At 58.4% G+C, this 16,194-nt stretch overlaps 1 protein-coding gene across 1 annotated transcript in view; it reads left to right on the forward strand.

Annotated features, from left to right (window-relative positions):
• PEA15 (proliferation and apoptosis adaptor protein 15) overlaps positions 1 to 7,621 on the forward strand; it is a 40,567-nt gene extending 32,946 nt beyond the window's left edge. Inside the window, exons 2-4 of the mRNA XM_073322645.1 lie at positions 2,153 to 2,328; positions 5,040 to 5,195; positions 7,466 to 7,621. Of these exons, the coding sequence (XP_073178746.1) occupies positions 2,157 to 2,328; positions 5,040 to 5,195; positions 7,466 to 7,530 (393 nt within the window). The 5' untranslated portion in view covers positions 2,153 to 2,156 and the 3' untranslated portion in view covers positions 7,531 to 7,621. The remainder of the gene's footprint in view (positions 1 to 2,152; positions 2,329 to 5,039; positions 5,196 to 7,465) is intronic.
• The last annotated feature ends 8,573 nt before the right edge of the window (positions 7,622 to 16,194 follow it).

The raw sequence follows: 16,194 nt of genomic DNA on the forward strand, positions 1-16,194 counted from the left end.
CAGGATCTATATTTCATAAACCCATGTTGATTGGCATTAATTATATTACCCTCCTTTCATTCTCTAAATTCTAAACTTAATTCTCTCTCCTTCTCTGTCGCTTCCAACTGATAAGCCGCCAGCTTGTAGCAGAAATTATTATCATGAGGCCCAAAGTACATGACTTTGCACTTGGTATAATTGAATTTCATTCCATTTGTGTCACTCCTGTCTCCAAAATGATCTAACAATTCTTGTATAATATTCCGGCCCTCCTCTGTATGGGCGATGCCTCCCCTCCTTGAATCATCAGCAGATTTCATTAGCACGCTCCTGCAAGGTCATTCGTAAAAATATGGACTCAGATCAGTCCCAAGATTGATGCTTGAGGGACTCCATTGGTAACCTCCCTCCAGTCTGATCTTTCACCTTTCAGCACATCCCATAGGAACAGGCTAATCACCGGTTCTGTGAAAAAGCATTTCCTCTGATCACTTGTGAATTTTCCCCTTTCCTATGTCAGTGACTGTCTCTCGTTCTCTGTTTTGAAACAGGGAGAACAGCAGCCCTGGATCTCCCTTCTCAATCCCATTCAGGGTTTTATCACATCCCCTCTCTAAGGGGAGCAGTCCTGATCTCTTCACTGCCATCAGAGGAGTATCCCCAGGCTCCAAGCATCCCCCAGTTGGTGTTGGACACAGAGACAAAACCCAAGGGGTTCAACCAATCAGACGTTTACTGCAACCTCCCAGAGACCGCACCATGACTGGATCCAGTCTGTTCCCTTGCTGGAGAGCGGGTCCCTTAGCAACACAGAGTCTGGGCCCCCAGCATTGCAGGCCTAGTACACCAAGCAGGAACCAAACCCCCAAAGCACAGGCCTCCGCCATTGTAGTTGCTCCTCCGGCTGTACGGCAGTAGAAGGCTGTTGTAGAAGTGGGGGTCGGCTGGGGTGGGTGGGGCACGGAATACACCTCAGTATAGAAGGGCTTTGGCCCTGCCATCTCCTGGGTGAAGCACACCTTGCCTCCCAGCCCTGTTCCCCTGCCCCCTAGGCAGCTCAATTTTGCCTACCTGCTCCCCTCTTCCTGCTTGCTGTGTCTGTACCTAGGTCCTTGGAAGCCTCCTTCACGCGCCCCCTGCTTGCAGCAGGTGGAATTGAACCTGGAGGGGTTCTGTGTGGGGGCCATTGGGCACGGACAGGCCTTGGGGTTCTCGCAGGCTCAGAGGAAGTCCTATAGATGGTTAGTGCAGGGACTTGGCTAGCACTGCGTATGCTTAGCACTGTCTGCAGGGGGGGCCGGCATCACCCAGGGGATGGGCTTAGGGGTAAGTTCCCAGCTCTGCCATTATTTTAAGGCAAGTCGGGGGAAATCCCAACCCCCTTCGTGCCTCAGTTTCCCCATCTGTAGCAGGGGCTCATGTCGAGCACTCAGCAGTGCAGGGGCTGCTATCCCTGCCCTCCCTCATCATTGCAGCCTGGACGCTCCCTACCCTGGTGCTGCCGGCTCCCGGCACGGAGCTGCTGAATCTTTCCGCCAAGGGTTTAATTTTTAAAGGCAGCTGCGCGAGGACAGGAGCCTTATGGTCTGTGGGCCTGATCCTGGGCCGAGTCCCCAGAGACTTGCCCTCCCCCCATGCCGCCCCCACCAGCAGGCCTGTCAGAAGGAACCTGTCTAGAGCAGAATTGGGGGCTCAGTCTCTGTGGCCCAGTGGGTCCTTGGTCCCCTCTGCACCAGAGAAGTGCCGTGGAGTTGAGAGGGAGGGAGGCACTGGGCTGGGTGTCCTGAGGTGACCTAGGGAAGTCCCTATGTCTGTCTTCTCTGTTCAGATTGTCTGGGGCAGGGACTGAGTCTATACAGCACCTGGCACAATGGGGCCCTTGTCTCAGCCCCTAGGCACTTCCAAGTGGTAGATCCCAGTGACAGTGTTAATGTATCTGGGGTCAGGGGTTAGCTGGGCCAATGGCGTTTCTGATGTGGACACGTGGGACCTGGGCCTAGACCACCCCAAATTCATTGCCCGGGGCACTGGGCTGAAACCCCTCCCAGCTGGCTGCACCCGGTGGCGTTGGCAAGGTGAGGTGGCTCTTGGCTCGGAGGAGGGCTGGTGGAGACCCTGGCCTGCCGGGACTGGGTCTAACCGGGCCGCTGTCCGTGTGCTCCCCCTGCAGCGGGATGGCGGAGTATTGCAGCCTGCTGGAGGAGCTGGCGGAGAACATCACCAACGAGGACCTGGACCAGCTGAAGTCGGCCTGCAAGGAGGACATCCCCAGTGAGAAGCACGAGGAGATCACCACAAGCAAAGACTGGTTCAGCTTCCTGGAGAAGCACAACAAGCTGGACAAAGGTGAGCGTGTGCACGGCTCACGCCGCTCAGTCCCGCTAGCCCAGCCCTGTGCTGCCGCCACACCCAGTTCTGCTCACGCCCCTCGTGCCTGACCCCTGATCCTGGACCACGGGCCGCCCAGCAGGCTGCTTGGTGAGCTTTGACTCCCTGACCCAGTGTCCGTGCTGCCCAACACGGTTATTGTTTGGCCCACTCCTCTTGAGGGCTTTGTCCCAGTGGCTGGGTCCCTGTTGATAGAAGCTGGGGATGGAAGGACAGATAGATCTGATGGATGGATGGATGGATGCCTCAGTGATCCGTCCCTCTCCATCAATGCCCCCTCCCCTGTATCTCTCTCTCTCTCTCTGAGGGACGGCTCGGGGGTATTTTATGCCCTGGGGCTGGAGCCCGCCCTCAGCGAATGGCTGGTGAGGATGGATATTTCCATAGCTCATTCCTTTGTCCAAGGGTTGCAGCTCACATGCATGGATCCCCTGGCCCAGCACTGAGATGCAGCCACTTCTGGGGTGGGACCTGGCAGTTTGTTTCACCAATGCAGCACAAGAGTTCAGGTCTGGGAGTGAAAAATAGTTCCCTGAACAACTGAAACCATGATCTGATTCTCCCCTCTCAGAGTGGGGCCAGGACACCTGGGTTTCTCCCCCCCCGTGCCATGGGACCTTTAATGACATCTTTTATAGGGCAACACCCACCTGCCAAAGGATCACCCACACTGCAGCTTGCAGACGAAGGAGGGCTCCCATCCATGTGCAAGGGGGGCTAATGGAGGTGTCCCACCCAGTTCCTCACTGGGGCTTTTGAGCAAAGTGACATGACCCACCCAACACCCTGGGAACCCATATGGAGCCCAGTGCATGCTGGGACAGCCCTTTGTGGGGGCCGGCACATCAGCTCCTGGTGGAAATGGCCAATTCACACCAGCCACGGGCTGATCTCAGGAGCTCTGTGTCTGTGAGGTGGCCCATGCATCCACATGGCGCTTTGCAGCAGCTGCAGGGAGAATACCAGCTGCATCACCCCAGGAAGCAGATTGCCAGCCCCTGCCCCAGGGTCTCCACCAGCCCTCCTTCCCCACCCAGGGAGACCTGAAGGTGAAAGCAGCCCAGCCCAGCAGCCTTGGGAACAGCCTGTCCCAGTTCCCAGGAAAGACAGTGACTCAGCAGGCCCAGCCAGGAGACATGAGATGTGTTACACGGAGGTGAAAGTGGTACATGGCGTGTGTGTGTGCATCTGAAGGGGGGGAGGCTCTGCTCCCCAGGGTGCAGAGGAGAGCATGCACACCGAGCACCGACAGACTGAGCCCTTTCCCTGTCTGTCTGAGGGGGGTCGGTCCCCTTCCTGCAGGCTTTGCATTGTGAGGAGCTGGCTAGTTATCACTGCAGCCTGGATGCAGAGCTGAGCGTAGGCTCTGTACAACAAGGTGCCAGTGGGGATTCTCCTGTAGCTCGGGCGAGAGGAGCCTGGGCATTTGGAGCAGGAGGAGCCGTCCCCCAGGCAGCCATGAAATTCCAAGTGAGCTCAGCCCAGAAAGAGACGTGAAGTGCTAGGCAGGGCTGGGATTGTTTGCAGTGAGGCAAAACGCAGCACAAACCTGAGTGATTTCAGTTTCCCAAGGGAAGGGTGATGGTGTCCCCATTATACAGATGGGGAAACTGAGGCACAGCAGCTTGGTGGGTGCTGCGCTGCAGGAGGTGCTGCCGTCTTTCAGATGAGAGAGAGAACAGCTGCCAAGGCCCTTGTTGCTGGGCTCAGAATATCAGCCCCTCTGGGTCGTTTTCTTTCCGGCTCCCTGCAGTCCCAGTCAGAGAGGGGATTTGCCAATGCTCTTCAATCCCGACCCACAGCTCCCTGCTATCCCAGCCCTGGGCTCCCCCCACAGCTCTGCTGGTGCCCCATAATCCTGACCCGCAGCCCCCTGCTAGCCCAGCCCTGGTCTCCCCCCCACCCCCAGCTCTGCCTGTGCCCCTCAATCCTGACCCACAGCCCCCTGCTATCCCAGCCCTGGTCTCCCCCCTCCCCCCACCACCACATTCACAGCTCTACCGATGCCCCTCAATCCCTCAATCCCGCTGCTAGCCCAGCCCTGGCCTCCCGCCGCCCCCACAGCTCCGCCGGTGCCCATGCTGAGCGCTTGTGGCTTTTCTCTTCCACTCCCGGGGAAAGCACAGCATCTCCTGTCTCATTGTTAAAGGAAACTCAGGTCAGTGCAACCTGCCTCCCGAGCGGGAGGAGACATGACCGGCCTGTGCCCACACGCAGTTACACGGGGCGGGTTCAGTGCGGTGAGCCGAGGCGCTGGGTGTGAGGGGATGGGACAACATGACCCCCGGCTGGGCTCACACACTGTTTGGGGTCTGACCCCCCAGCCCGGGGCGGTCATGCCGGCCCTCGGGGCTCTGGCTCCGGCTCTGTTCGAGGCAGCGTCTGATCTGGTCCCTGCGTGTGTGCGGGACCCTGAGTAGAGAGCGGCTGCCACAGCTGCTCTCTGGCTCAGCTGGGCGTTGGGCTCCCTCCCCCACCTCTGGGTCTCGGTCCCCGATTTTGGGTTTGGGGGAGCCAGTTGCACCCATGTGCACGTGGGGAAGACTCTCACCCTCCCTCCCCCGCCCCTGCTGGGCTTTCATCCCTTCTCCCCTCCCCCCCCTCCCCCCGCCAGGCTTTCACCCCCCCCATCCCCGCTGGGCTCTCACCCCCATGCTGTGCCCACACAGACAACCTCTCGTACATCGAGCACATCTTTGAGATCTCGCGGCGCCCGGACCTGCTGACCGTGGTGGTGGCATACCGCACCCAGGTGCTGAAGATATCCGAGGAGGACGAGGTGGACACCAAGCTGACCCGCATCCCCAGCGCCAAGAAGTACAAAGGTCAGAGCCCCCCCCTACACACGCTAGGGCAAGACCATCCCCCACCCATGGGACACGAGACCCCGGGGCCCCCTCCTCTCAGGGCTTGGCTGGGATGTGAGATGCCCCCAGCGTCCCTTTCTGGGTGCTGCTGCAGGGGTGGCAGGAGATGTGGGGCGCTGGGCCCTGCCTGGGGTTATTGGGAAAGGCCAGACGCTGGGGAGATGGGCGTTTCCCAGCAGCCAGGGTGTGGGGGAGCAGTGTGAGAGACTTGGGGTGGGATGTTTGTGGAGGGGTGCAGGGTGACAGCAGGGTTGCCAACTTTCTATCACTAATTTTATTCTGCCTCCCTCCGTGGCTCACTCTCCTCCACCCTCATTCACTTTCACTGGGCTGGGGCAGGGGGTTGGGATGTGGGAGGGGGTGAGGGCTCTAAATGGGGGTACGGGCTCTGGGGTGGGGCCAGAAATGAGGGGTTCAGGGAGCCAGGGGGGGGCTTTGGGCTGGAGCAGGGAGTTGGGGTGCAGGAAGGGGGAGGGTTCAAGCTCTGGGGTGTGGCTGGGGATGAGGGGTTTGGGGTGCAGGAGGGGGCTCCAGGCTGGGGGTTGGTGCTGAGGGATTTAGAGTGTGGGAGCAGGCTGCAGGTTGAGGCAGCGGGTTGATGTGCAGGTGGGGTGAGGGCTCTGGAGTCCAGGAGGGGGCTCTGGGTTTGGGGGGGGCTCATGACTGGGGGTTGGGGTGCAGGAGGGGTTACAGGCTCTGGGCTGGGACTGGGGATGAGGAGTTTGGGGTGCAGGAGGGGACTCTGGGTTTTGGGGGGCTCAGGGCTGGGGCAGGGAGTTGGGGCGTGGGCTTACCTCAGGCAGCTCCTGGTCAGCGGAGCAGCAGGGCTAAGGCAGGCTGCCGGCCCGGAAGCAGCCAGCAGGTCCAGCTCCTAGGTGGTGGTGGGGACAGGAGGCTCCGTGGCATGCACTGCTCTCACCTGCAGGCACCTCCTCCCCAGCTCCCATTGCCCAGAAACCGGCCAGTGGGAGTGCGGAGCCAGTGCTTGGGGCAGGGGCAGCACGCGGAGCCCCGTGGTCTCCCCTGCCTAGGAGCCGAACCTGCTGCTGGCCACTTCTGGGGCGCAGTACGGAGCCAGGACAGGTAGGGACTAGCCTGCCTTAGCGCCACAGCACCGCCGACCAGACTTTTAACAGCCCGGTCGGCAGTGCTGACCGGAGCCACCAGGGTCCCTTTTCCACCGGGTGTACTGGTCAAAAACCGGACACCTGGTCACCCTGGGCAACAGGCACTGGGGAGACAGGGCCGGTCTTTGCCACAGTCTCCCTCCTTTCCCCCCCCCCCAGGCCCCTGCTGAGATAGCCCCACCTCCTCCTCTGGGCCCCGGCAGGATGGAACCACAGTAACCAGGCCAGCGCCTCATCCTCCCGCGACACCCCCAGTGCCTGGAGTTGCCAGTGGGGCTGCGGGATGGGCTGGGGGCTGGGGGGAGTACTGCCTGGTGCTGGCTCCCTGGGATTCAAGTAGCAGCAATGTCTCTCTGGGCTTGGATCCCCCCTGCAGGGACTGAGTGATGGGGGAGGGTGGGGGGCTGAGTGACCTTGCTGAAGGAGGACTAGACCTCCCAGTAAGGATCCAGACGGCCAGGCTGCCCCTCTCCCAGGGGCACTTAGCCTGGACCTGGGAACCCGAGCACTGGGCTAGGGGATGGGCCCTCCCTTCCACTGCCCAGATTTAACTCTTCCCCTGGACCTGGCTGGGGCTGGGCGACCCAGCCAGGCGGGGGCTGCTGTCCCAACTGGTGTGACAGACCCGAACAGTCCCACAGGGCAGCAAGGGTCCTGCCTGGCACTAGCCCCTTGGTTGCAGCAGGGTCACAAGGATGCATCTTTCCTCCCTATGCGATTTCCACGGAGAGCCCCACGTGGGTCTATGGGCGGTGGAGGAAGGGGCCATTCCTGGGGTTCCCCAATCTGAGCCTTGTTTCAGGGGCATGGAGCCACCTGCCGGCGCTCAACCCCAGGACGTGTCCAGAACTGAGCAGGGCCCCAGGCCTGGAACCCCGCTCCTGGGACTGCCGCCCCTGCCGTCGTGCATGGCAGCCTCTTAGCCAGCAGCCGCAAGAGGCCTTTAGCGGCTGCGTGGGATGCCACCAGGGGGTTACGTCTCTCACAGTCCTACAGAGCCCATGGCAGGCCAGCCTATGGGTTAAATGTTGGGGGGGGGGGCAATGAGGAAATCCTCCCCCCCAGCACCCGCATTCACTCTCCTCCCCTGTCTCTCTGCAGACATCATCCGGCAGCCCTCGGAAGAAGAGATCATCAAACTGGCCCCCCCACCCAAGAAAGCCTGAGTGGGGGGGCGGAGGAGGAAGAAGGGGTCGGCTGCCAGACCCACCACTCCCCCCCCCCGCTCTGCCACCGTCATCCCCACCCCGCCAGCCCGGCTTGCCCCCCCTCCCCCGCCACTCCTCACCTTCTGCCACCCAATGGTGGGGGGAGAGCTTTGGCCACTAACACAGTCTTAATGCCCCCCCTCCCCAGCATGTGTCTGGCCTTTGGGATGGGAGGGCTGATACCGATGAGCCCCGGGAGAGGGGCTGGGCTGCTTGGGTCGGGGTGGGATGGGGGGCGGGGGGGGCGGACATTCCTATGCAAGCAGAGATCCATGCCTCCCACTCCCCCAGGCCGGGTTTGCCCTCGACTCATGCATGCCCCCTTGTTAGGGGAGATGGGGCTGGATCCGAAGGGAACATCCCCCAGAGGAGAACCCGGAGCAAGCCGAGGAAGGAAAAGAGAGAGCGGGGCGGCAGGGAAAGTAGGAATGGAGGGAGAGTGGGGGGGGGCAGTGGGGTCCCCAAGCGGGTAACTCACTGTGAAGCAAAGGGCGGGGCTAGCACGGTTAAAGGGCTCTGGTGTGATGGGAGCTGTGGGTTGGCGGGGCAGGGCTTGGGGAGAGCAGACTCACCCAGTTGGTGTGACCGGGGGGAGCTGTCCCACTGGCCCAGCAGCCCCTCCCCCCGCAGCTCTAGTCCCTCTCAGGATCAGGCCCTTCAACTGTTCCAGGACCCGTTCCCCAAAAGCAGCCGGGGAGGCCGTGCCGCAGCAGGGGGGAAGGGACTGGAGCGTTGTGTCCAATCCCCGGGGCCTGGGCCCAGCTTGTGAGCACCCTCCCCACTCCCTGCACCCAGGAGCCCAGCACGGGCAGGCGCCCTCCCAGAAACCATGCGAAGGAGCTGCCAGGCCCCTCCCAATCACAGCTGAGGAAGGGTCCCCACGGTGGGTGAGGGACAGCCCTGTGGTCAGGGTAGGGAATCCAGACCTGGGTAAAGCCCAGGGCCTAGGTTGGGGCAGGGGTATTGGGTAGAAATACCAGCCCCCACCCCATCAGTGTCAGCTCCCCATCCTCTCTCCAGTCAGTCCGCCCCCAGAGCACACCCACAGACTCTCCTGGGGTTTTGTGCACACGTGCTGGCAAAAAAGCACCCTTTGTGCCCACAGGCACACTCGTGAACACACACACTCGTGCACACACGCTCATGCTCGCACACCCAAGCACACGCTCTCTTGCATTTGCACACTTGTGCAGTCACATATGCACACACTTGTGCCTTTGCGCACACACAGACCTTCCCACAACTACATGTGCTTGTGAATTTTGCACATGTAGCCCCTCGCCTCCCCCATTATTTCTCCCCACCCCTCGTCACAGGGCTGGGAGGTGGGCCCTGTGAATGAGGCTGCGAAGGGAGCTGGAGCTGGCCAGTCCCATGTGGGTACCGGCCATGTGGCTGACAGATCAGGGTCCCAGATGGAGAGAGGATGGGGTCCCCTAAGAGTTGGGAAGGGCGGGGAGGGCAGGAGATGCCCCAGCTCAGCTGGTACCAGTTTGCTTTGTTTCTGGGGGTGCCAACAAAAGGCAGCGGGACCTGAGCACATGGGCCCTCGGAGGGGGATGTTCCATTGGGGTCTCCCCAGCGCTGTTTGCTCAGGGTCACCCTGCGTCAGTGCTTGTATCTGTATTTTGTTCACAGCAGCTATGAGTGCCGGGGGGGAAGGGAGAGGGGGGGTACGGGGGGGGGGGTGTTGGGGGGGAGGGGGCCTTTGCCGTGACCCCATTTATCCGCTCTTAACTCTGTGCCTTTCCTCCATATCATGGATGGAAACTCACCACGCCCTCCCTGCTCACTCCACCAGGCCTTCCTTTCCAGCTGGGCGGCTGCTCTTCATCACCCCCTGCTGGTGGGGGTGGCACTGCCCGTCCCCCACACCCCTTTGCTGGACGGAACATTGGTGGCCTGAAGGTTCTGGAATGTTCAGCCAAAGTTCCTTCCACTTTGCAAATGGCCGGGGGCAGCAGCTGCTCAGGGCCAGGGGCGGGGGCAGGGGGGAGATTCCAGACAGCAGGGGCCACTGGAGGGAGGAGCAGCCTGGCTCCCAGGCTTTGGGGTCCTTCTCCATTTGGGACCCCAACACTAAACCTGCCCCCAAACACCCCTTTCCCCATTAGCCAGCTGACCCTGACAAGTGCTGAGCTGCCCTGGGTACCTCTAGTGTGGCCCTTTGGGCCCACTCTGTCCTGGGATGCTGAGCTGCCCTTATCTCCTAAGGACTTGAAGGAGTTGAGGGTGCTCAGCACTTCAGGGGACGAAGCCCTGAGCGTGTAGGGCTAGCAGGTGAGCCCATGCATCGTAACTGGGAGTCCACACTCATGATGTGAGCAGCTGTCGTGATATGGGGCCGGGGCAGCCACCAAGATCCAGTGCCCTCTGGGGCAGCCGTCATGATGTTCCACCCTCTCCTGGGAGTGCCGAACGCTCCCCCAGTGCCAGGGGAGAAGGCAAAGCCAAGTGACCTCCCTGGGGGCTCCCCCTTCATAGGAGCGGAGCTATCACTTGGGAGCTGCACTTGGGAACCTACAGCCTGAGGCAGGGAGTGGGGACCAGCTTCCTTTCCTTCCTGCTTCCGAGCTGGAGATTGTTCCCCAACCCCAAGCCTCCCACCCCCGTGCTGGAGGGAGGCCAGGATCCTTGTGCATTGGCAGTGGGTTGTGGCTAGAAGCCTGAGCTGCTGGTAAGGCCCCAGTGGGTTTAATTACAAATAGCAATTGAAATTGACTAGTTGAAACTGACAGAGAGTTTGCAGTCAAGGTTCTTCAGGTTTCCAGGCTGAGTCTAGAGTCAGGAAACATGGCCAAGGTCTCAGAAGTGTGTGGCGGGGAGTGGCCCTGACAACACACCACTTTCTAAAATAGAATAGACCCCGTTTTGCCAGCAAATCCAACTTGTGCCTCAGCCACAAGACACGATTCCTATTTGGGCGCAAAAATCTCCCAGAGCCCAACTCGGTTTACGTTGCAAATAGAGCTAAAATTTGCACCCAAAATGGTGACAATTCCCAGGGGAAACTGCCCCTCCCCGCCAATCAGAGAAATGGTGGCTCTTGCACAGCACCCCCAACCCGGCCTGCACTGGGAGCTGAGTGGTGAGGGGAGGAGCTGCTTGGGGTGGGGTGGGAGAACAAAACACTTTATTTAAAGCACAAAATATCCAGATGCTTTTCAAACTAGGGCAAGGAAAACGTTGAGTGTCTAGAGGGGCCGGGGAGAGTGGTTGTGGAATGGATCCCAGAGCCAAAAGGTTCTTTTGTGTGGACTCCCTCTTCCCTTCAGTGCGTGGAGACCCCTCTGGATGTTTCTGTTCCCTGATGCCTACAGCTGTGCAACATCCTCATCTGGGCTAAATTGGCAGAGGCCCATTGAAATTGCTGCTGGTTTACACCAGCTGCACTTAATCAGGCATAAGGAGTGGAGTGTGGGGGGGTTGATCTTTGCATAGAATCTTCCTCTGAACTGGATTGGATCCCATTGCCATCTGAGCTGCCTGCACGCCCTTAGCTCAGCACACACTAATGGCACCCAGCACCTTAGGGACTCAGCACCATGGCTTATAAACTCAGTGTGGAGAGCGTGCAGGGGAAGCTCAGATTCGAGTGGCCAGGTGAGGCGTGATTCATGCTAACAGCTGGCTGGTAACTAACAGCCCCCGGGAGAGGAGGGAGCCAGACACGTGCGAAATCAATACGGTCTTCTGGGCGACCGATTGAAAAGAATTTATGTTAATATATTTTATTTAATAAAAGCTAAAATCCGCAGTGTGCATCTTGCCTGTTAGCCAGATCTGTGTCTGCCTTAGTGTGCCCCTGCCCAGCGTGGGTGTGTGTGTGTCATAGGCCTGCATCGCTATTCCTTACGGCACTGCAGGAAGGCCTGTTCCCCACAGGGCCTCCCCATGCCTCCTTTCTTTCTCACCTTCATCTGCTTCCCCTTAGCCTGAGCTGGCGTCACCCTGCAGAGGCAAACCGGCCGGTATTTATTTTCTGTTTAACGGCACTGGGCAGAGCGCTGGCCCATCCGAGGCAAAACTTTGCCGCTCCCCAGGAAGCGAGGCTGGTTGGTGGAGGCTTTGCCATTGTGACTCGGAGGCTGGGGACATGGCCATAGTGCAAACTCCATGTTGGTTCCCTCTCATTCCTGGTCTCCGGCTGCGGGAGAGCTGCACCCCGTGGGGCACGGGGGAGGGAGAGAGCTGGCAGAAGGGCCCAGCTTAGCAGTGGACTCTTTGCATGGCAAGGCAACAGACTGGGAGTCAAGAGGTTGAGGGTTCAAGTCCAACCACTGACACTAAGCTCAAGCAAGTCCTGTTCTGTGCCTCAGTTTCCCCATCTGTGACATGGGGATGATTGGGTGCATAAGGGTTAATAAATGGTGTTAACGCACCACCCTGTTGGGGGGGGGGGGTCTGACTTCTCAGTTATGCTGTAAAGGGACCTCAGTATAAAGGAGCACTCAGGCCCGAATACCTGCCCTCTGCTAACCAGTATTAATTAAAACAAAAGGGAACAAAAGGATGGAGTGGCTGCTCCCAAACCTACCAGCTGATGAGTGCAACAAACTTGGGGGTGCTAGTGTCCTGCTTTTCCTAGCAGTGTTTAGGAAGAAGCCTTGAAACTTTCATATCACGCAAGACACGGTCAGCTGCTGTTTCTAATTCCCCTCTCCCCCATCCAGGGGGCAGGTGCTAAATACCAGCCTTGCTTTTCCCCTTTAAGGATCTCCCTAAGGGAGCCTCACTCCTCTGGGAGCCTGATTACTGGTTGAATCTCAGCTGTAATTAGTATTCTTTATCAAGACTGCTGAATATAGACAAACCCTGGTGTTCTCTTGGGCTCTTACTCCCAGAAAGTGTTGCCCAGCGTCACCCCATGGGGGCGCCCTGCCCTGAGCAGTCAGGGCAGGGTCAGATGTCCTGCAGTGGGCCTGGCATTTCACCCTGTGCTGCCCGCCTGGCACTGAGTTGTCTCAGATGGGGCATAGGAGGCTCAGAGGAGCCCAGCTGGGCTAAGGGGACAAGGTCCACGGAAAGGGGATTGGGTTGCTATTGATTGCTTTCTGCCAGCTCTCCCCCTCCGCCTCTACCGCTCAGACCGTGCTAACTGTGTGTACATATATATTATAAATATATGTATAGTAACTATAATGTTGAGTGTTTCCTTATTGTTGTTTAGTGTTAACTTATTTTGCCATAAAAAACCACACCAGGACTAGTGATGGAGGAGGAGGAAGGTTTGGGGGGTTTTTTTTGCTAAAATAAACAGTATTACTAGAACCAGGTCTTGGATTTAACGCAAAATAACAACTCTTTTGTAAAATGTTTTTTAAAATGTCTGTTGAAATTTCTGGCTGGGGGACTTGGTGGGGGGGTGTTTGCCTGGATTCCCCAGTGGCCTGACGCTGGCATAGTCTCACTAGGGCTTGCACGTTATGCTGGATTTGCCCCACTCCCCCTGCACACCCGTCCCTCTCCCTGTTGCAGCAACAAACCTGCCTTAAAGACACCTGCGCCTCTTAAAGGAGACACCCAACCCTGACTGTTCAGACCTGGAACCTGCCTTAACTCCAGCCACCTGACAGCCATTTCCAGGAACACCCCCTCACCCCCCAGCAACCCAGCCACAAAACCCATCCAGCTACTTTTGGGCGTAGCAGAACAGCTGCTCACGGAGGCGCTGGCTGGCCCTGCTTTCCCCCCAGGAAGGAGATGGGCTGGCCCAGCATTTCTAAGGGACTAACTCTTTTTGCAGAAGCTCCTCTCTGGCCAGATTCCTGTCCAGAGGTGCTGGTGTGACGGGCTTGCAGGGAGCACCAAATGTGGCCCTGGCATGAGGTTGGGGCCAGATTCTGCCATGCTCAGTGGCACTTTACTCCACAGCCCAGTCCCATCCTTCACAGTGGGAATGCAGCCGGGGGTGAGGAGAGCAGATCCTGCCATGCTGGAGTGGTCCCAGTGATCTGACCCCCAAGGAGCTGCGCCCCCACCCCCTTACAGCTAGGCCAGCTGAATGGGCCCATGCAGGCATGGAGGTAGCTGCATCCCAAAGGGCAGAAGCCTGGCCCTGGGACCAGCAGGGGGCAGCGCAGGCATCCTAAAAAGTGAATAACGATGCGTCTGTGAGGTTGCGGTTTTGATTTTTCTTCCTTATGTGCACTGATTGTTTTAACGTGCCCCCCACCTTCCAGCAGAGCTCCTCGCCCCTGACTGCAGCCACCGCTCAAAAATACAGCCAGGAACTAGAGCCAACAGTTCAAAAGCTGAATGAAACTCAGAGTCCGCTTTGCATTGTCCATCCAAATCTGATGTACAAACAGTCATTGTGCTAATGATCAAATAAAAATGTTTTGTCTTGACTATGGTGCATGTGTGTGTGTGTGTGTGAGATCACTGCTGCCTTTCCCATGGGCCCAGCCAGGGGATTCACCGGGGGAGTGGGGGCTTTGCTGCTCCTGTTAATTTGGTAGCTTGCAAACTGGCTCTGCCCATGTGTCTAGCTACTCCACTCTCACACGTCCCACTTAACAGAACATACCACCAGCCCTACAGCCCGATGGGACATGTAGCTCCGGTCTCTGACAGTGCTGCTGCCAGAGGCTTCTGAGGGAATGAACAGATCAGGGCAATTACCCAGTGATCCATCCCGTCCTTCTGTCCCAGCTTCTGGCTGTCCGAGGTTTAGGGACAATCAGAGCAGAGGTTGCATCCTTGGCTAACAGCCATTGATGGACCTCTCTGCCAGGAAGTGGCCTAATTCTTTTTTGACCCCCGTTTTACTTTTTCACACTATCCCCTGGCAAGGAGTTCCACAGGTTGACAGTGCGTTGCGTGAGGAAATACTTCCTTTTCTTTGTTTTAAACCTGCCGCCTGTTAATTTCAGCAGGTGACCTCTGATTTGTGTGTTAGGGGAAGGGGTAACTAACACGCCCTTGTTCGCTTTCTTGGCACCAGGCATGATTTTATAGCCCTCTCTCATACCCCCGACTTGGTCGTCTCTTTTCCAACTTGACAGGCCCAGTCTTTTCAACCTCTCCCTGGACAGAAGCCATTCCAGACCCCTAATCAGATGGCACTGTCCCCTGAGGCAGTGGGGTGAGCACAAGCCTGAGTGGGTGGTGACACACTGCTGAGATGTGGGTTGATCTTGGGACAGCCACTGCCTCACTCTGGGGCTCCTCCCAGCCCTCTCGAGTCCTCTTCGGGGCAAGTAATCGTTCACACTCTGTGCCCAAGCAGGGCCCAGCCTGAGGGGGCCCTGAGCTCAGCTGGGGCAGGGACTGGCTCTCGCTCTGGGTGTCTGTGCAGGCCCAATGGGGCCTGGATCTCACATGGTGCCTCCAGGACAGGGTGCAATAATGAAAGGGGAGAGTCAATGGGCAGTGAGGTTACGCCCCATACACAGTAACGCTGAGCCTCTCCAAGCTGCCTAATGAACTCCTCAGCCCAGCATCCTGGCTGATGTGCATACAGGTGGTCTCATTACCCAGAGAACCAGGGGACCCACTGTGTGGACATTGGATCCCTGTGGCATCCTGGGGCAGGTAGTTCCAGAGGTTCCTATGAAACAGGCCTTTCCCCGTCTCTAGCGTCTGTAACTCTTCCCATCTGTGTTGTGTGCTTGGGTTTTGCAAGTCCCTGCAGCACCTGGCAAGGGGATCAGCCCTGTCCCTCCCCTGAGGCCGGGCTGCCTTCCAGAGCTCTCCTTGGGCAGGGGAGTGCTGGTGCAGGATGACCCAGCAGAGCTGCATTCCCAGGAGACGCTCCCGCTGTTTAGCAAATCAAAGGAACTAGGACAAAACAGCCACCCAAGCAAAACCGGAGCAGGAAGGAGGAGGGATGGCTGCAGCAGGAGGCAAAGGGACAAAGCTGAAAGGCACCAGGGAACGTGCCAAGGGAAAGGCAGCGGAGGCTGTGTCTGGAACAAGGCACGGTAGCCGCACAGCTCCCATGGCCCTCGGATTCATAGCACGATTAGGATGCCCCCAAAAGGGCTCAGAGCTGGGCACTACCCGCCCCAGGGGAGCTCTCTGGGGGCAGGGCCTGTCTCTTACAGGCTAAGAAGAGTGGGCTCAAGCTAAAGGGAGCCCCCTGTGACCGAGGCAATAGGCAGCACCCCCAGCCTAGCAGAGGCAAGGGCAGGGTTTACAGATGTAACCATGCCCCCAGCTGGGACCACAGGCCCACAGCTCCAGCAGCCCATTAACTCACAGGCAGGAGCAGACCTGAGAACCAAGCACCAGCCCCCAGCACTGAGAGTTATTTAGGGGAGCAGTGGTGGGAGGTATAACACCCCAGTAACATGTTTCAGGGCTGCAGGTTCAAGCTGGGGCAGTGGGTGGCTGGGAGCAGGAATTAATTTCTGGTTCTAGGAGCGGAGCCCTAGAGCACCACTGGACATGGCAATAACACGGGTCAACACCTGCTTGTGCCTCAGTTTCCCCATATTTCCAATCATAGTCCAACCCCAACTAAATCATCCCAGCCAGGGCTTTGTCAAGCCAGGCCTTAAAAACCTCTAAGGATGGAGATTCCACCACCTCCCTAGGCAACCCATTCCAGTGCTTCCCCACCCTCCTAGTGAAATAGTGTTTCTTAATATCCAACCTAAACCTCCCCCACTGCAACTT

This window comes from Lepidochelys kempii, chromosome 24 (assembly GCF_965140265.1).
Source record: "Lepidochelys kempii isolate rLepKem1 chromosome 24, rLepKem1.hap2, whole genome shotgun sequence".
In the NCBI taxonomy this organism is placed as follows: domain Eukaryota; kingdom Metazoa; phylum Chordata; order Testudines; family Cheloniidae; genus Lepidochelys; species Lepidochelys kempii.